This window comes from Gobio gobio, assembly GCF_949357685.1.
Source record: "Gobio gobio genome assembly, chromosome: 22".
Taxonomy (NCBI): domain Eukaryota; kingdom Metazoa; phylum Chordata; class Actinopteri; order Cypriniformes; family Gobionidae; genus Gobio; species Gobio gobio.
This window is the reverse complement of record NC_137118.1, coordinates 2,112,318-2,133,713: the sequence shown is the minus strand read 5'-3', so window position 1 is coordinate 2,133,713 and position 21,396 is coordinate 2,112,318. Positions and strand designations below refer to the sequence as shown.

The 21,396-nt window shown below is 41.7% G+C and overlaps 1 protein-coding gene across 1 annotated transcript in view; it reads left to right on the top strand.

Moving 5' to 3' along the window:
• The window catches only part of ryr1a (ryanodine receptor 1a (skeletal)), a 262,797-nt gene that overhangs the window by 104,258 nt on the left and 137,143 nt on the right, over window positions 1–21,396 (top strand). The window contains exons 44-49 of the mRNA XM_079804711.1: window positions 6,073–6,167; window positions 6,280–6,415; window positions 10,100–10,286; window positions 12,177–12,288; window positions 14,969–15,089; window positions 16,378–16,547. Of these exons, the coding sequence (XP_079660837.1) occupies window positions 6,073–6,167; window positions 6,280–6,415; window positions 10,100–10,286; window positions 12,177–12,288; window positions 14,969–15,089; window positions 16,378–16,547 (821 nt within the window). The remainder of the gene's footprint in view (window positions 1–6,072; window positions 6,168–6,279; window positions 6,416–10,099; window positions 10,287–12,176; window positions 12,289–14,968; window positions 15,090–16,377; window positions 16,548–21,396) is intronic.

Sequence of the window (21,396 nt, the reverse complement as noted above, 5' to 3'; positions counted from 1 at the left end):
TTCGAAGCACATAGAGAAGCTACGGTGGCCGACACAGGACAAAAATGTAATTATCAGAGACATTAGAGAGTAGCTAGCGCTCTGTAGAGAAGTTTGGCCGTTTAGGGCTACTGTAGAAACATGGTGGCTCAAAATGACGACTTCGCCAGCTATGTTTCCATTCACCTATTTTTATGCGCATTTTGGGATATCGCATTAAAAAAAGCTGAATGGAAACGCCAAGATGCGCATAAATTCTAAAAATGCACATTAAAAACGTATGCGCTCGTTTGAGTCGGATACATTTTCTATCTGATACAAAAACATGCGCATTAACTACGATGGAAACACATTTACCGAATAAATTCCTTGATGCGCATAAAGAAAATCATGTGACTTTCGCGTTGTAACAGCTTAACTGTAGCCTAATAACCAGCGGAAAAATCTTGTTTGCACAGCATCTGAAATGCTGTTTTGGTCTTTCAGAAGTCTGTTGTCAAAGATGCTCGGTATATTTCCCTTCTGTCTTACACGACTGCGTTCCCAAACAGCACATCTGCCTCTGAAAGCATGACAACACGTTTATTGAGACGCACAAGTTTCTCTGAGACGCAAATCATTTAATATATATGAAAATGATTATATATGGTGGCTTCTCCTATGTTTCTTAGTGATTTTTTTTTTTAGCGGTAGTTTATCAGGAAGTGACAATTATGTTCTCTTCGACTCACTGGATGGAAACGGTGCTTTATTCGCAAATGTTTTATGCGATATTGCATTTTTGCACATAAATTATATTCGCAACTTTGGATGGAAACATAGCTACTGTAAGGGACCCGTGGTGTGTGTAGATAGAAACGGCTCATTCTAAGGTAATAAAAACATAACGGTCTTTATACACCACTGGAAACATAGTTATGTATATTATATTGCATTTCTGTCAATAGATCCTCATAAATACTAGCCTGGATGCCAGCCGAACTTAGCTCCGCCCACAACATTTGACATCGGGAAGTTCAGTCTGGACTTGATCCGTTGTGGAGCAACTATGCTGGAACCAGAGCTGTTCGGACCAATCAGATAATGAGGGCGGGCTTTATACGATGATGGACAGATGATCATCAGTATCGTCATCCACGTCACCAAAGAGTGCTTGAGTTGATTTTGTTCAAATCCTAAACGGAGAACTTGTTCATATATGCATTCACCTTCACTGTTTCTCTCAAAAGCGATGATCGTGTTGGCAGGGGCGCCGCTAGCAATTTTGGGCCCTGTGAAGGAATATGATGTTGGGCCCGCACCAATCCAAAATCTTTGTCTGCAATTGAATAATACTGACCAATTAAGCTCTGCTCGCTCAACCCAGAATGCCCCAATTCACCCTTCGCCGCGAGTTTGATTAACCGGCGATCTGACCAATAACATCGCCGAATCTGCCGGTTTGTCCGACAAAGCAGTCAAGAGAGTTAGGAGATTAACGTCGCGGGACGTCGGAAAAACAGTATTTAAAACAACATATATTTTCTCCTAATAAGGAAAGTGGCGTAACTATATAATGACGGACCCCGGTGCAACCACAAATATCATAACTATCTATAGGCCTACTGTAATTAAGACATATATTCATGAAATGTATTAAAACAGAAAGACTCTATAGTTTTAGCCTTGCTCAAAGGCAGAGGAAACAGGCCAGTTACTCACGTCAATCCATTCTCGACGATCTTGGCTTGCTTCTTATTTATTAAATATTCAGGCAAATAGTGTATTAAACATTGATCAAAATTAAAATACAATTTATACAAAACAAAATTAATTTTAAAGAAAGACTTTCTAGAAAACACAATTCAATGAAGGGCTCAAAATCCATGTCTCCAGACAGATGCGCATCTGATTAATGATCACTTTCATAATCAACATATGAAATTAAAAGATTATTATATTTAGACATAGCCTAACTATATGAAACTAAATAGGCTACGTTTTCTTTAACCCTCTGTCCGACGAAGTCGTCGGCGCCTTTTGATGGATTTTTTCCTTATTCCAGCGGAAACAACTCCGCTATTTTTAGCCATACTACAGATAAGTGCAAGACATAATTATAATAAACAGTAATCTGTCTACTTTTATTTGTGTACACTCAATAACAGCAAATGCCGTGGACTCAGGGAATAGATTATTTTGCACGCTGTCTTCATTTCAAAATATATATTTAGTTTATTAAACGCAAAGTTTTTCATTTCAAAAGCATTTCTAAATTCAGTTTATATTTCCAACAAACGAAATTCCAAGCCAAAATAACGAAGTGGTAAAAAAAAAACTTTGAGTTACACCTTCAAATTCAAACTTTTCGCTCGTCTCTGTATGTGGCAGCAATGCGTCACAATAACCTGCGTATGTAAAAGTCGATCATTCTTTACTAGGGTTGGGTACCGAAATCCGGTTCCAATATGGCACCTGTACTTATATAACCGGTATGTACCGGACCGAATCAGAACGCAGATTTCGGTTCCTCATTTCGGTGCCAATATTCAAACGTGCTTTCGTGCTTTGGCTGAGCCAGAGACAGACGCTCAGCGCTCGTCACATCACAACTCATGACAACTATTCAGTGTTTTCAACCACATCTCATGACAACTATTCAGTGTTTTCAACCACATCATGTTTATTTCAGGTTTCAGACATTTAAATGCTCATAAGTCGGCTACTAGCAAAAAACACACACTGATGTCTATGAAAGCGGCTATGACAATCCTTTCAGACGGTTATAATTTGACTAACGTTACGTGTTTTATTCACATCAGATACATCCACATTATATAGTAACTATATATATATGTTTACTCTATTCTTCTTCCAGTTCACTGGTCACTTACTTTCATGTATTTCGTGAGACGAGAATGAACTCAAGTGTTGTAAATCCGACAGATCCGATTCTGAGGCGCAAACTAACATGGCGCCGCCCATTGCGCTTTATAGATCAACTAACACACATTCACTCACACATTTGAACATCAGATAGTTCGTGACACAGTTAAGAAGTTTGTGAATATTTTGAATAAAAAGAAAAAATGAAATAAACCCGATACAGCTGAGCTGTCAGCGCTATTGCGGCTGCTGTGTGTCATGTGAGAAACATGACGCGTCGCCATGGAAATATTAAGACGATGCGTTCTAAAATATTTAGCCAGAGAATATGATCATATTTCAAAATAAAGCTGAAGCTTGAAGCTGGTTTGTAGCAGAGCAAGAATACAGACGACTGCTGTTATTACTGTAACTGTTAGTTAGGGTTATATTAGGCTTGTTGTAGTTGGGTTAGGTGGCTTAGGTTTTACTGTGAATTTGTAAATAAGTCAATTATAATTTGTAAATAAGTTAAAAAAAAATTGTATTTATTTATATTCATACATTTAAGTATACATTAAACTTTTAATAAATGGTTCAATTTAAATAAATAAATAAATAAATAAAAAGCCATTTAATGTTATCCACCTCGTTTTGTGGCCTTTAAAAAAAAAAAAGTATTGGTTCAGGCACCGTTTAGGCACCGGTACCGTTTTAAAATTATCGGTTTGGCACCGGAATCGAAAAAAACCCAAACGATACCCAACCCTATTCTTTACAGATGATGGTATGTTTGGACAGAAGACGAGTTCTTTATTAAACTCATAAAAAACAATAGAACATAAAATACCACAATTTATCATAACACCTCATATGTGCCGCTCAAGTAGCCTATAAGGTGCTTTCCTTGCCAAGTGCTTGGATAACACACACGTCTCTTTCCATTAATAATAATGGCGTGCGGTGGCTGGGATATGCATAAACCTAACAACGGGCGTAGCATGATTTTTGGAATGATTTATCAAGAGAGGAAAACAATTTTTTTAGTCGCAGTTAATGGAAACGCTGTCATTTCGCAATATTTTTTTATCAACTTTTAGAAAATATCGCAAAAGTTTTGCGCAATTCTGTAATGGAAATGCGGCTAGTGTCCGCTTTGCTCCGCTATGTATTTTCTCTACGAGAGAACGTGTGTGTGGCGTGAGCGCGCCATGGCTTGTCGGACATAGCAACAGTAACTAAAGGGGGCGGGTCTTTGCGAACAGTCAATTGGCTGATGAAACATTGATTAAAATGAAGATACATTTTATACAAAACAAAACTTAATGAAATGGTCACAATCATGTCAGACCCACTCCATGTCTCCTGGCCTTGCGCATCTTATGATGTCTCATGCTGTTCACTTTTCAAAATCAACATAGATTGACAACATAGACATAAAAATAACATTATAATATTTAAACATAAATATAAAACTAAATACCTTTTCTTAATGGCTGCAACAATTATAGTAGCCTACAGTACAGAGAAATGTAATGAAGTGGGATTTTTTTACTGGTGAGTGTTTTGCTGGATTTTGTCGGAAATGCTGAAATAAGCTAGCCTGGCGTGGCCATACTCAATTCTAGTCAGAATTTGAGTCTGGTACCGCTCCATTGAGCTTTGATTATGGGGCGTGTTTCAACCGAGCCAGGAAAGACCTCAATTGGATAGACCCACAACCAATCAGAGCAACGGAGCGACGCGTAACGTTAGTTGTCAAATGTCAACAGAACTCAACTGCACTGTTACCAAGTCCGTGTTTTTCTCCATGTCCGCGGGTTGAAGCGACCCCAATTATGTGCTTATATAAACCCAGGAATGCGAATTTTAGCAGGCAACCTTGCCAAAATAACATATTTTGCCAACCAAACGCCATTTTTTTCCGGAGAACCCCCCAGAAAGTTATAGTTTTGGGCTATAGTTTTGAGTAGCAATTGTGCGCGACATTGCAAAAACACTTGGAAACCCTGTCTGCACGCACGCTGGATTAAGTAACGTTACAAGAAAAACATGAGTGTAAACGATTTTTGGCAGTAATAAAATAATTTAAGGATACACAGAGTACTTACCAACACGATCATCGTTTCTGAGAGAAATAGTAAAGGTGAACGCATATACGAACAAGTTCTCCGTTTAGGATAAGAGCAAATTCAACCCAAGAGCCTTCGATGACGTGGATGATTACGCTACTGTTGATCATCTGTCCATCATCGTCTAAAGCCCGCCCTGACAATTTAATTGGTCCGAACAGTTTCTGTTCGGGCATAATTCCTCCTCTATGGAGCGAGTCCAGACCGAATTGCCCGAGCAAAACATTTTGTGGGCGGGGCTAAGTTCGGCTGGCATCCAGGCTAGAAGTAAGCCATAATTTTGTTATATTTGTAACTCTTTGGTAGATTATACATTTATAATTTCTATTACATTACTACTAGTGCTGTTACTACTAGGGGTGGGAAACTCTAGGCACCTCACGATTCGATTATAAAACGATGCATCTTTTTTTCTATACAGGTTTTTTTTTTCTCACTTGGTACTTTTAAAGCAAAGTATCTGTAATGACACATAATGAATTTACTTCCAATATATTTTATTAATAAAACAAATGGAAGTGATTTTACAAGTCAACAGGTCAGGAAGGTTACATTTGCCAGTATATGGCCCAAAATTGCACAGAACCAACAGGAAAAGTGTCTGTGGCAGGATACTTGTAGTAAATTATTACAGACTTCTGTATATTCTGAATCACTAACATAAAGTAATAACCAACACCCTACTGCAATTTTTTATTGTCGACATTGTCAACTAATCGTCTCAGCCCTAGTGACAACTATGCGTCGCTACATTGCTCTGATTGGTTGTTGGTCTGTCCAATTGAGTGCAGAGGCATTTTCTTTCCTGGTTCGGTTGAAACACGCCTAATAATCACAGCCCAATGGAGCAGGAGCAGACTCAGAATCTGAGTATGAAGACGTCAGGCTACATAAATACTACACACTGCACCTTTAAAGAGCGTCAACACTGCATTTATCTTTTGAATTTCGTGATAAAATGGACAGAATACTCAATATGTTCATTTGGGAACCCGGATTGAAGTGTGTTCCGCGCTTAAAACAAGCCGGTTTGGTACGAATACGTGTTACACCTCTAATAAATGTGTATTATTAATACAAATGTGTTGTATTAATCAACCAATGATCACTGTTTCAGGAATGCGTGGCTCTACTCCTCTTGATGTTGCTGCCGCTTCCTGTATCGATAATAACGAACTCGCTCTGGCTCTCCAAGAGCAGGACCTGGAGATGGTGCGTCATCCTGAAGTACTGAGGACATGTTTGTGAGCAGTGTTTGCGGCTCCCACAGACGTGTGTGTGTGTGTGTGTGTGTGTGTGTGTGTGTGTGTGTGTGTGTGTGCAGGTGGTGAAGTACTTGGCTGGCTGTGGCCTGCAGAGCTGCCCCATGCTCTTATCCAAAGGGTACCCAGATATTGGCTGGAATCCATGCGGAGGAGAGAAGTATCTGGATTTCCTGCGCTTTGCTGTATTTGTTAATGGTTTGTATTTGTCTAACTGGACAAAGGAAAGTATGCAGGATTATACATAAGACACTGTGCAGTCTGGTGTGTTTGTTAGTGTGCGAAGTGCAAATAATGTTGACATGACATAAAAATAAAACATTGATTTAAGGCTGAAATTAAGTATAGCATTATAAAAGTATAATGTTCTGCTTTCAGGAGACAGTGTAGAATGTTTTAGCTAAATTATATTAAATTATTACATTAAATGTCAACAAAGAATGTTGACATGATATAAAAATAAAAACTACATAAATTATAATTTAAGGTATAGCTTAATTAAATACAAAAAAGTCTTATATAATGTTCTGCTTTCAGGAGAGAGCATGCTTTAAAGGACTTTTTTGGACTTTATCTTATTAACTGTATATCCCCCAGAGTTAGATCAGTCCATACACACCATTCTCATCTCAGTGCCATAACTCTGTCTGACGCACCCACCGCTAGCCTAGCTTAGCACAAAGACTGGAGGTAAATGGCTCCAGCTAGCCTAGCTTAGCACAAAGACTGGAGTTATATGGCTCCAGTTAGCCTAGCTTAGCACAAAGACTGGAGGTAAATGGCTCCAGCTAGCCTAGCTTAGCACAAAGACTGGAGTTATATGGCTCCAGTTAGCCTAGCTTAGCACAAAGACTGGAGCTATATGGCTCCAGTTAGCCTAGCTTAGCACAAAGACTGGAGGTAAATGGCTCCAGATAGCCTACTGCTCAATAAGTGACAAAATAACGCCAACATTTTCCTCTTTACATGTTGTGATGTGTGTAGTTACATCGTGTACTAATGAGTTCACGTCTCATGAGTGCAGTGGCGCAATAATATTACACAGCGCCTGAAAATAGTCCCCAGCGCTCTCTGTGTAAGCAGGTTGTCACGTTGATTATGTTGACGGAAGTTAGCCTATCAGGCGCTGTGTAATATCATTGTGCCGCTGCACTCATGGGACGGCTCACAGCTCTTGATTATTACACAGGAATGAGAGTATGGTTCTAGAACAAAATAGGAAAATGTTGGCGTTATTTAGTCACTTATTGAGCAGTAGGCTAGCTGGAGCCATTTACCTCCAGTCTTTGTGCTAAGCTAGGCTAGCTGGAGCCATTTACCTCCAGTCTTTGTGCTAAGCTAGGCTAGCTGGAGCCATTTACCTCCAGTCTTTGTGCTAAGCTAGGCTAGCTGGAGCCATTTACCTCCAGTCTTTGTGCTAAGCTAGGATAACTGGAGCCGTTTACCTCCAGTCTTTGTGCTAAGCTAGGCTAGCTGGAGCCGTTTACCTCCAGTCTTTGTGCTAAGCTAGGCTAGCTGGAGCTGTTTACCTCCAGTCTTTGTGCTAAGCTAGGCTAGCTGGAGCCATTTACCTCCAGTCTTTGTGCTAAGCTAGGCTAGCGGTGGTTGCGTCAGACAGAGTTATGGCACGGAGATGAGAATGGTGTGTATGGACTGATCTAACTCTGGGGGATATTGGGAATAAGATAAAGTCCCAAAAAGTGCAGAAGGAGCAGAATCTCATTGAGCTCATGTTAAAATGGCCAACTTTACAGCAGAAGAACACATGTTTACAGTCTGGGACAAACTGTGCTTTTGGTCTGTACGGCTAATGTTGCCCTTCATGACGACTGTGAGGGGGGGGAATGTTTTTATAACTCATTCGTTTACATTATATAAAGCCTTAAAGTTCTGCATAATTAAGGGCGTGGCCACTTTGAGTGACAGGTGGATTGCCGTTTGTCTGCTGTCTGTTAGTCCTTAGCTCCGCCCACGTCCCGCCTCTTTGCCCAGTTTCTGTTATCCGGGAGTGACGCGCTGACAAGATGGCGACGGCCAGCTCGACCCGACTTTACGCTTCAGAACTGCTCTTCAGATCCTGTGGGTGACGTCACGGACACTACGGCCATATTATTTACAGTCTATGGTTCACACAGACGCCGAAGTTTCATAGTTCAAGTGAAAATCAACTCAATTTATTTTATATAAATGCACTGCATGTTATATTTAATAAGTTCAGATTAGATCAGAAAGTCTCAATGTGTGGAGCAGAAGCAAATCATCAGATCTCATGACCTGTAGGTGGCGCTGTTCCCATATTTGGCACAAACCCTCAGGTCATGGTTCTGATGAATTTTTGTTTCGATTGCTCAAAGTTTGACCGAGATACAGCCTCTGAACCAACTTTGGGTCAGCAGCGTTAACTTCACAACATCATAACTTTATTTTCACCATAAGATAATGAAATACTGTTCAGTCATTTCTGTGCGGCTCGGTCATAAGATCATCTGAGCCCATATTGAACAAAATTGGGCACATTTTGTAGGAGGAGTTGCGAAAAAATGTGCTTCAATATGGCGGACAGTCACTTGATGAGATATTGTCGTAATCGGCATAAACCATGGAACAAAATGATATAAGCAGCGTCTTCTCGACATGATGTGTCCACAGGAATCAGCTGCAGTGTTCAAGTTTTCCCTGGTGTCCGCGCGCAAAAAGTGGACGGGAAATATGCTAATGTTTCATCGAATTTGAAAAACGATTCATTTATCTGACTCAGAGTCAACTTTTACTTGTGAGAGACGATCATTTAATATACAGTGCACTTTCAGATCTAAAACTTTGCAGGATGTTTTCATCAGTGTTGGGGAAACGCATTACAAGTGACTCGAGTTGCGTAATAATATTACTTTTTCCAAGTAACTAGTAAAGTAACCCATTACTTTTCAAATTTACAACAACTTTAATTTGACTGACAGCTCTCCTGCCCTCATGTTGAGAAGAATAAGTGCAGAGGCGTGTGTGTGTTTGTGTTTGTGTGTGTGTGTGTGTGTGTGTGTGTTTGTGTGTGTGTTTGTGTGTGTGTGTGTGTGTGTGTGTGTGTGTGTGTGTGTGTGTGTTTGTGTGTGTGTTTGTGTGTGTGTTTGTGTGTGTGTTTGTGTGTGTGTGTGTGTGTGTGTGTGTGTGTGTGTGTGTTTGTGTGTTTGTGTTTGTGTGTGTGTGTGTGTGTGTGTGTGTGTGTGTGTGTGTGTGAACATGATGGTTATTGTAGTTCTAGACTAAATGTGAGCATTTATTTATCTCACTTGCACAATAAAGATTCTGTAATCCTCAAAATGAAGAAAATCAGTCAAATGCAAAATCAGAATACTATGCAAACCTCCAATAATTAAATGTTAAACTATTTTTATGCATAATCTACCTTTATATTTAATTTACCGATGTCTTGCTGCTGACCTTTGATGATGAAAATGACTAGATTTAGTTTTTATTGGTAAAACTTTTTTCTCCTGCGTCCTATTCTCCATTATCCAGAGCTGCGCCCTCTAGTGTTCATGAGGGAATCTGCATCTTTACCTCAGCCTGGGGCTTATTATTTACATTTTGGTATGAAGAGGTCTTTACCGTTGCACAAAAATATAACTTTTACAAAAACAAGCCCAGCCCAGGTGAGAAAAAGTAACGCAAAAGTAACGTAACGCATTTCTTTTCTTAAAAAGTAACTAAGTAACTCAATTAGTTACTTTTTAAGGGAGTAACGCAATATTGTAATGCATTACTTTTCTAAGTAACTTTCCCCAACACTGATTTTCATTCACTTCGCTACAATACATGACTGCATTCAAAAATGAATAATAGCGGCTCTTTGAATGAAATGAGTTTTGTGTGATGTTCTGCTTCCAGGAGAGAGCGTGGAGGAGAATGCTAATGTGGTGGTGCGGCTGCTGATCCGGAGGCCGGAGTGTTTTGGTCCTGCGCTGAGAGGAGAAGGGGGCAATGGTCTGCTGGCTGCCATTGAGGAGGCCATCAAGATCTCAGAAGATCCTGCAAGAGACGGACCCACGGTTAAAAAAGACAGACGCTTCCCAATGTCAGTGCAAAGCATCTCTGAACTACAATACCGGCTGGTATATTAAAGGAACACGACAACTTTTTGGGACTTTGGCTTATTAACTGCATCCCCCAGAGTTTGATCAGTCCATACACGCCATTCTCATCTCCGTGCCATAACTCTGTCTGACGCACCCACCGCTAGCCTAGCTTAGCACAAAGACTGGAGGTAAATGGCTCCAGCTAGCCTAGCTTAGCACAAAGACTGGAGGTAAATGGCTCCAGCTAGCCTAGCTTAGCACAAAGACTGGAGGTAAATGGCTCCAGTTATCCTAGCTTAGCACAAAGACTGGAGGTAAATGGCTCCAGCTAGCCTAGCTTAGCACAAAGACTGGAGGTAAATGGCTCCAGCTAGCCTAGCTTAGCACAAAGACTGGAGGTAAATGGCTCCAGCTAGCCTAGCTTAGCACAAAGACTGGAGGTAAATGGCTCCAGCTAGCCTACTGCTCAATAAGTGACAAAATAACGCCAACATTTTCCTCTTTACATGTTGTGATGTGTATAGTCACAGCGTGTACAAATAACAAGATTACATGAGACACAGCTATCTTATAAACGTATACACACTGGAGACTATATTCTCAAGCTAAGTCAAGTCAACTTTATTTATATAGCGCTTTTAACAATGTAGATTGTTTCAAAGCAGCTTTACAGTGATAAACAGGAAAATAATGCAGCATAATTTTATTCAGCTGTATAGCCATTCTGGAAAAAACGCTGATGTCATCAGTTCATTTCAATTATCATACAGTGACAGTGTGGGCTTTAGATCAATAAATCGATCAGTAATTTAGTTTAAATGGTTAATTTAGTTTATTAATTAGATTTATTTCGAAGTTTAGTTGAAAAATTTAGTGAAGGCGCACACATCACAACATGTAAATAGGAAAATGTTGGTGTTATTTTGTCACTTATTGAGCAGTAGGCTAGCTGGAGCCATTTACTTCCAGTCTTTGTGCTAAGCTAGGCTAGCTGGAGCCATTTACTTCCAGTCTTTGTGCTAAGCTAGGCTAGCTGGAGCCATTTACCTCCAGTCTTTGTGCTAAGATAGGCTAGCTGGAGCATTTACCTCCAGTCTTTGTGCTAAGCTAGGCTAGCTAGAGCCGTTTACCTCCAGTCTTTGTGCTAAGCTAGGCTAGATGGAGCCATTTACCTCCAGTCTTTGTGCTAAGCTAGGCTAGCTGGAGCCACTTACCTCCAGTCTTTGTGCTAAGCTAGGCTAGCTGAAGCATTTACCTCCAGTCTTTGTGCTAAGCTAGGCTAGCTGGAGCATTTACCTCCAGTCTTTGTGCTAAGCTAGCTGGAGCCACTTACCTCCAGTCTTTGTGCTAAGCTAGGCTAGCTGGAGCATTTACCTCCAGTCTTTGTGCTAAGCTAGGCTAGCTGGAGCATTTACCTCCAGTCTTTGTGCTAAGCTAGCTGGAGCCACTTACCTCCAGTCTTTGTGCTAAGCTAGGCTAGCTGGAGCATTTACCTCCAGTCTTTGTGCTAAGCTAGGCTAGCTGGAGCCATTTACCTCCAGTATTTGTGCTAAGCTAGGCTAGCTGAAGCATTTACCTCCAGTTTTTGTGCTAAGCTAGGCTAGCTGGAGCCATTTACCTCCAGTCTTTGTGCTAAGCTAGGCTGGCTGGAGCATTTACCTCCAGTCTTTGTGCTAAGCTAGGCTAGCGGTGGGTGCGTCAGACAGAGTTATGGCACGGCGATGAGAATGGTGTGTATGGACTGATCAAACTCTGGGGGATACAGTTAATAAGCCAAAGTCCCAAAAAGTTGGCGTGTTCCTTTAAAGCAGTCACTCAGTGTGATGAAGCGCTTTGGAAAATCCGATGTTTGGTATTTTTTTGAGTGTTTCTTGTTGATGTTGTGTCAGGTTCGGAGGTGAGGAGCAGCATGAGGAGAACAGAGTTCACCTGGGAAATGCCATCATGTCCTTTTACTCGGCTCTTATTGATTTGCTGGGTCGCTGTGCTCCTGAAATGCATGTAAGTGTGTCTGTCCTGTATGAAACTGCTTGATCTGACTTGATTAGGGCTGCAACTAACAATTCTTTTTTCAGTTAATTGACAATAAAATAAACAAAAATTGGCTTTTTATCCAAAGCACACTACTCCACATCCTGCCCAATGCTGTCCTTCACACAAACGTGTCAGCTGAGTGCTATGAAAACATACAGAGTGAATATATCTACCCTTACATGATTTTACAACGAATAAAACAAGCAACAAAAAATAAAATCAGGGTTCCCACGCTTCTTGAAAGTCCTTGAATTTCAGACGCAAGGCCTGGAAAGCACTTGAAAACAAACACAGGTCCTTGAAAGTGCTTGAATTAAGCATGAACTGCATTGTGTTAGAGTAGCGTGTGCTATTACAAACATTAGCCTTCATGCGCAGCCAAAGCCAGAACAAAACGCATTACAGGAGGAAGATATCTCAATATATTTCTGCTGTTCCATAAGCGCCATCTACTGTCAAAAGCCCTATTCGGATGGTAATTGTTTCTCGTGGGGTCATAAGGTATTGTCATCATTGTCAAGGGCTAGTCTGAGATTTTATTGCCGCCCGAATCCAGAATGTCAGTGTTTTTCTCCCACCACTAGGGCTGCTCGATTATGGAAAAAATCATAATCACGATTATTTTGGTCAATATTGAAATCACGATTATTTCACATGACTTTGGGAATGTGTTGCATTTATTAAAAATACACCTTTCAACAATTCAATTGAAATTGTAACATTTGTTGTACTTTTTGAACTATTAAAATAAATAATATAACATATTCAAATCAAAGTATAAAAGTATTCACGTAAAAATAACCACAAATAAATAAGATCAACAATATGGTTCGGCTAGATATGCTTTTCAGGTACGTCTAACATTAGTTTTCAGGTACAGAAATGTATCAAATGTAAAATAACATTGCATATTTGAGTGCATATATTAAAGATTATTCCTATTAAACTTACAAAAGCTATTCAATCAAGAGCGGTGAGTGATGTCCTTGTCTTTTGTTGTTTAACATTAAACAAACAGCAGTAAAGGCTACTGCCCCTTTAAGACCTAATGCTCGGATATGCGTCGTCTTTATCGACTGTATAAAGTTCACTTAAGGCATATACAGACTATGTCTGCTAAGATACTCATCAAGATGGACATGTTGACATACGTTTTGTGTGAGTTTGTCCGTTCAAGAGCAAGACTTGAAAGAGAACTCAATATTTGCGCGCTGTGAGACGTGTGCGCGCTCTCGGATGAGTGCACAGAGACACATTTCCTCACAGCGCGCGCGGCTTCTCATTCGCGTCTTCTGGCACTAAACCCGGGTGATGACGGTGAAAACGACTGGTCATATTCAAACATATGGCAGCACTCGCATGCATTGAACAAAGTTTACAAAGAGAGAATTATTTGAAAAATATGAGGGGGAAAAAGGACGTTTACACGGCACCCCTGCTCTCGTCAGTTTTTGTTTCTTCATTAGATTGTCATAGGTCACTCTGTTTAATTTTCAAGTGGTTAAACAAATTCGTGGTGTTCTCTTGCGTTGCAGCCACTACCATGTAGCAAATCTTGCACGTAGCATGTTTCTGCTCGTCGTCTGATTCCTCGAAGCCAAACTGTTCCCGGACAACGGAGTTGGTTTTGCCTTTTTTGCTCACCAAACGCTGCTGTAACTGCCCTCCTTCTGCCATCTTTACTCGCGCAGAGTTTTTAAATTCCAGCGGATGATATGCACACGAGTCACGAGACTCGCGACCTGAGAGAGATTGTGGCTTCGGGAGGGGCGGATGAGCGCGTGCGCGTTTCATTCAGAACGCAAGACAAAATAAGAGTGTTCTTGCAAAACTGAACATGGCAAAATAATCGTTTTTTCTCGATTGTACTATTTTGGTGATCGTTGGGAGGCGAAATCGAAATCGAAATTCGATTAATTGCACAGCCCTACCCACCACCTGCGTAAAAATCCCCGGCCAAATGACCCACTATTTTCAGACAAACACCAAGGTCGTGTGGTGATTTAATTGCGTCCGAATCCACATCTCTGAGTTTTGAAGATGAGATCACTTCAAAATTCACTGTTTATATCCTTTTTGACCCCTGCAGGCCACCGTACGGTTGCGCTTTGCTGTCATTTGGATGCATTTTAAAGATCTTTTATTACTGAAATGCTGGCGAGTATTTACAAGAGCAATATTTCATCAGCGCTCAAAAAATAGAAAGACGTAAAAAGCACGTAAACATTTGAAACGCGCCGTTACTACGCCAGCATTTATATATATTAAATATAATATATGTGCAGGTCTTAAAAGCCTTCAAATTGATTTTTAAAAAAGGTACATGTACAGGTGATTTAATAAATAATTTTGCTTATTTTTAATGCCTAACTTTTCCATATCTTTTCATTTAATTGGAAAATTCGTGTATACAATATTATCTCTATATTTTGATGTTTTAATTCAGTAATGATTTATAAAAAAGAACTAAAACTAGTGTGAAATAAATGTTAAAAGCAGGAATAAGAGCTGCATCTTGTAGCCTCTTTCCTCATTGGAAATTGTAAAATTGGACATTTTTCCTCATTGGAAATTGTATTTTAGTTGTCAGTTGATTTTATCGACTAGACTTGATTGAATATCTCACACTTCCTGTCTGTTTGTACAGTTGATCCAGGCGGGTAAAGGCGAGGCTTTGAGGATCAGGGCCATTCTTAGGTCTCTCGTGCCCATTGAAGATCTAGTTGGTGTGATCAGCTTGCCGGTCCAGATTCCTGCTTTTGGGAAAGGTAATAAGCAGAGATGTATAGTAACGAAGTAGAACTACTTCACTACTGTACTTAAGTACTAAAAGGCAGTATCTGTACTTTACTAGAGTATTATTTTTTTCTCCTACTTCCACTTTTACTTCAGTACATATTTTCGATGAGCTTAATACTTTTACTCCGATATTTTTTTTATGTGCTGCATCGTTACTCGTTACAATTATAAAAATGTTACGAATCATTCCATTCCAAACCCACATTACCGCGCATGAGAGAGAGAGCGCGCGCGCGAGAGTGCGAGAGAGAGAGAGAGAGAGCGCGAGAGAGAGTTAGAGAGAGAGCGAGAGACAGAGCGCGAGAGAGAGAGAGAGAGAGAGCGCGCGCGCGAGAGTGCGAGAGAGAGAGAGAGAGAGAGAGCGCGCGCGCGAGAGTGCGAGAGAGAGAGAGAGAGAGCGCGAGAGAGAGTTAGAGAGAGAGCGAGAGACAGAGTGCGAGAGAGAGAGACAGAGCGCGAGAGAGCCCCGCGAGCGCGCATTCACTGTCTTTAAAACAACACGAGCATCTTGCGCTCAAATTGCTCTCTATTTGTTTCCATAGTTAATGTGCACTGTGAAGTAACATATACAAACAATGAACAGCTGTATTTTTATTAACTAAGATTAACAAAGATTAATAAATACAGTAACAAATGTATTGATCATGGTTAGTTCATGTTAGTTATTAGTCTAATACATTAACTAATGTAATGTTAACCAATCAAACCAATTTCTAAAGTGTTACAAACAAATCATTTACCCAGAACACCTCTTGAAATGAGAATATAAGTGTGCTTACCCCATTTTTTTTTTTAGTAAGAGTGGTTATAGTAAGATTTAATCTTAATGAACTACAGTATTTTCAGGTTATTTATATGACAAAGGTAGAAAAATTACCTACCAACATTGTGATTGTCCTTTAGCTTAATCATTTGAAATAATAAAAACAATATGATGTTCAAACTTTTGACTACTTTCTTTAATAACTACATAACACAATACTTGTACTTTTACTTTCAGTACTTGAGTAGTACATTTTAAAATAAACTACTTGCAATACTTAAGTACAAAAAATGTAGAATACTTTAGTACTTCTACTTAAGTGTGGTGCTTAAAGAGCACTTCAACTTCTACTCAAGTCACTTTTTTGATAAGGAACTTGTACTTTTACTCAAGTATGTGTCTCTAGTACTTTATACATCTCTGGTAATAAGTAAAGAGTTTGTCGATGGATAAATCCTCACACTTCCTGTCTGACTGTGCTTGTTATATTTCAGATAACAGCATCATTGAACCAAAGATGTCTGCTAGTTTCGTGCCTGATCATAAAGCACCAATGGTCCTGTTCCTGGACAGAGTTTATGGCATCGACAACCAGGACTTCCTGTTGCATGTACTGGAAGTGGGCTTCCTTCCTGACATGAGAGCGGCGGCTTCCTTAGACACAGTACGATCACTCTTTACTAACAATCTGTGGCCGCATTCAAATCCCAGTCTCGCTTGCATCATTTCCTGTTCTCTTTACATAACTGTCTGGAGTACACTGCAAAAAATGCTTTTCTTACTTAGTATTTTTGTCTTGTTTTCAGTCCAAATATCCAAAAAATCTTACATTAAGAAGCATTTACTAGACAAGCAAAAGTCAAAATTGCTCAAAAATGATGTTCGAATATTCCCTCTAAACAAAAAACACGAATATTCGAACTATTCGAACATCTGGTTGCGCATTTTGTCAATAACAGGACAAATGAATACAAAGAGACTTGTATAGGTAGTCTATTTAAGTTTAAACATATTTGACAACGTATTACCTACACACAAACAAGTAAATCAACCAATGGCCAAGACCACAGACCTCACTCTCTTAAATGAACAAACACATTTTGAGCCTGATCAAGAGTTTTGTGCAAGCAATTTAAGGTCGCAACTCACTGCAAAAAATGCTTTTCTTACTTAGTATTTTTGTCTTGTTTTCAGTCCAAATATCTAAAGAATCTTACATTAAGAAGCATTTACTAGACAAGCAAAAGTTTTTGTTTTGTTTTGGGGGAAAATAACTAAAAATGAAGGGAGTTTTTGCTTAAAATAAACAAAATAATCTGCCAATGGGGTCAGCAAAATAATCTTAATTCAAACAGAAAACAAGATCGTTTTCATTATCGATTTTATCGACTAGTTCTTGCAGCCGTAGACTTGATAGAATATCTCACACTGCTAGTTAGCAAATATTTAGCACAATAATCTGCCAATGGGGTAAACTAAATAATCTTAATTCAACAGAAAACAAGATTATTTTGCTTACCCCATTTGCAGATTATTTTGCTTATTTTAAGCAAAAACTCCCTAATTTTGAGTTATTTTCCCCCGAAACAAGACAAAAACTTTTGCTTGTCTAGTAAATGCTTCTTAATGTAAGATTTTTTGGACCCACTTTATATTAGGTGGCCTTAACTACTATGTACTAACATTTAAATTAATCATTTGATACATTGCACTTATTGTGTACATACATGTTTTTACATTTTGAAAAATACCTGCATGTAATTACATCTGTAATTAATTTCTGTAGTTACATTTGTAATTACACTGTTGACACTTCCTTTACACCAAACCCTACCCTTAAACTTACCCACACCACCACACCTGACCCTAACCCTACCCTTAAACTTACCCACACCACCACACCTGTCCCTAACCCTACCCTTAAACTTACCCACACCACCACACCTGACCCTAACCCTACCCTTAAACTTACCCACACCACCACACCTGACCCTAACCCTACCCTTAAACTTACCCACACCACCACACCTGACCCTAACCCTACCCTTAAACTTACCCACACCACCACACCTGACCCTAACCCTACCCTTAAACTTACCCACACCACCACACCTGTCCCTAACCCTACCCTTAAACTGACCCACACCACCACACCTGTCCCTAACCCTACCCTTAAACTTACCCACACCACCACACCTGACCCTAACCCTACCCTTAAACTTACCCACACCACCACACCTGTCCCTAACCCTACCCTTAAACTTACCCAGACCACCACACCTGTCCCTAACCCTACCCTTAAACTTACCCACACCACCACACCTGTCCCTAACCCTACCCTTAAACTTACCCACACCACCACACCTGACCCTAACCCTACCCTTAAACTGACCCACACCACCACACCTGTCCCTAACCCTACCCTTAAACTTACCCACACCACCACACCTGTCCCTAACCCTACCCTTAAACTTACCCACACCACCACACCTGTCCCTAACCCTACCCTTAAACTTACCCACACCACCACACCTGACCCTAACCCTACCCTTAAACTGACCCACACCACCACACCTGTCCCTAACCCTACCCTTAAACTTACCCAGACCACCACACCTGTCCCTAACCCTACCCTTAAACTTACCCACACCACCACACCTGTCCCTAACCCTACCCTTAAACTTACCCATACCACCACACCTGTCCCTAACCCTACCCTTAAACTTACCCACACCACCACACCTGTCCCTAACCCTACCCTTAAACTTACCCACACCACCACACCTGACCCTAACCCTACCCTTAAACTGACCCACACCACCACACCTGTCCCTAACCCTACCCTTAAACTGACCCACACCACCACACCTGTCCCTAACCTTACCCTTAAACTTACCCACACCACCACACCTGTCCCTAACCCTACCCTTAAACTTACCCAGACCACCACACCTGTCCCTAACCCTACCCTTAAACTTACCCACACCACCACACCTGTCCCTAACCTTACCCTTAAACTTACCCACACCACCACACCTGTCCCTAACCCTACCCTTAAACTTACCCACACCACCACACCTGTCCCTAACCCTACCCTTAAACTGACCCACACCACCACACCTGTCCCTAACCCTACCCTTAAACTTACCCACACCACCACACCTGTCCCTAACCTTACCCTTAAACTTACCCACACCACCACACCTGTCCCTAACCCTACCCTTAAACTTACCCACACCACCACACCTGTCCCTAACCCTACCCTTAAACTTACCCACACCACCACACCTGTCCCTAACCCTACCCTTAAACTTACCCACACCACCACACCTGTCCCTAACCCTACCCTTAAACTTAACCACACCACCACACCTGTCCCTAACCCTACCCTTAAACTTACCCACACCACCACACCTGTCCCTAACCCTACCCTTAAACTTACCCACACCACCACACCTGTCCCTAACCCTACCCTTAAACTTACCCAGACCACCACACCTGTCCCTAACCCTACCCTTAAACTTACCCAGACCACCACACCTGTCCCTAACCCTACCCTTAAACTGACCCACACCACCACACCTGTCCCTAACCCTACCCTTAAACTTACCCACACCACCACACCTGTCCCTAACCCTACCCTTAAACTTACCCACACCACCACACCTGTCCCTAACCCTACCCTTAAACTTACCCACACCACCACACCTGTCCCTAACCCTACCCTTAAACTTACCCACACCACCACACCTGTCCCTAACCCTACCCTTAAACTTACCCACACCACCACACCTGTCCCTAACCCTACCCCTAAACTTACCCACACCACCACACCTGTCCCTAACCCTACCCTTAAACTTACCCAGACCACCACACCTGTCCCTAACCCTACCCTTAAACTTACCCAGACCACCACACCTGTCCCTAACCCTACCCTTAAACTTACCCACACCACCACACCTGACCCTAACCCTACCCTTAAACTTACCCACACCACCACACCTGTCCCTAACCCTACCCTTAAACTTACCCACACCACCACACCTGACCCTAACCCTACCCTTAAACTTACCCACACCACCACACCTGACCCTAACCCTACCCTTAAACTTACCCACACCACCACACCTGACCCTAACCCTACCCTTAAACTTACCCACACCACCACACCTGACCCTAACCCTACCCTTAAACTTACCCACACCACCACACCTGTCCCTAACCCTACCCTTAAACTGACCCACACCACCACACCTGTCCCTAACCCTACCCTTAAACTTACCCACACCACCACACCTGACCCTAACCCTACCCTTAAACTTACCCACACCACCACACCTGTCCCTAACCCTACCCTTAAACTTACCCAGACCACCACACCTGTCCCTAACCCTACCCTTAAACTTACCCACACCACCACACCTGTCCCTAACCCTACCCTTAAACTTACCCACACCACCACACCTGACCCTAACCCTACCCTTAAACTGACCCACACCACCACACCTGTCCCTAACCCTACCCTTAAACTTACCCACACCACCACACCTGTCCCTAACCCTACCCTTAAACTTACCCACACCACCACACCTGTCCCTAACCCTACCCTTAAACTTACCCACACCACCACACCTGACCCTAACCCTACCCTTAAACTGACCCACACCACCACACCTGTCCCTAACCCTACCCTTAAACTTACCCAGACCACCACACCTGTCCCTAACCCTACCCTTAAACTTACCCACACCACCACACCTGTCCCTAACCCTACCCTTAAACTTACCCATACCACCACACCTGTCCCTAACCCTACCCTTAAACTTACCCACACCACCACACCTGTCCCTAACCCTACCCTTAAACTTACCCACACCACCACACCTGACCCTAACCCTACCCTTAAACTGACCCACACCACCACACCTGTCCCTAACCCTACCCTTAAACTGACCCACACCACCACACCTGTCCCTAACCTTACCCTTAAACTTACCCACACCACCACACCTGTCCCTAACCCTACCCTTAAACTTACCCAGACCACCACACCTGTCCCTAACCCTACCCTTAAACTTACCCACACCACCACACCTGTCCCTAACCTTACCCTTAAACTTACCCACACCACCACACCTGTCCCTAACCCTACCCTTAAACTTACCCACACCACCACACCTGTCCCTAACCCTACCCTTAAACTGACCCACACCACCACACCTGTCCCTAACCCTACCCTTAAACTTACCCACACCACCACACCTGTCCCTAACCTTACCCTTAAACTTACCCACACCACCACACCTGTCCCTAACCCTACCCTTAAACTTACCCACACCACCACACCTGTCCCTAACCCTACCCTTAAACTTACCCACACCACCACACCTGTCCCTAACCCTACCCTTAAACTTACCCACACCACCACACCTGTCCCTAACCCTACCCTTAAACTTAACCACACCACCACACCTGTCCCTAACCCTACCCTTAAACTTACCCACACCACCACA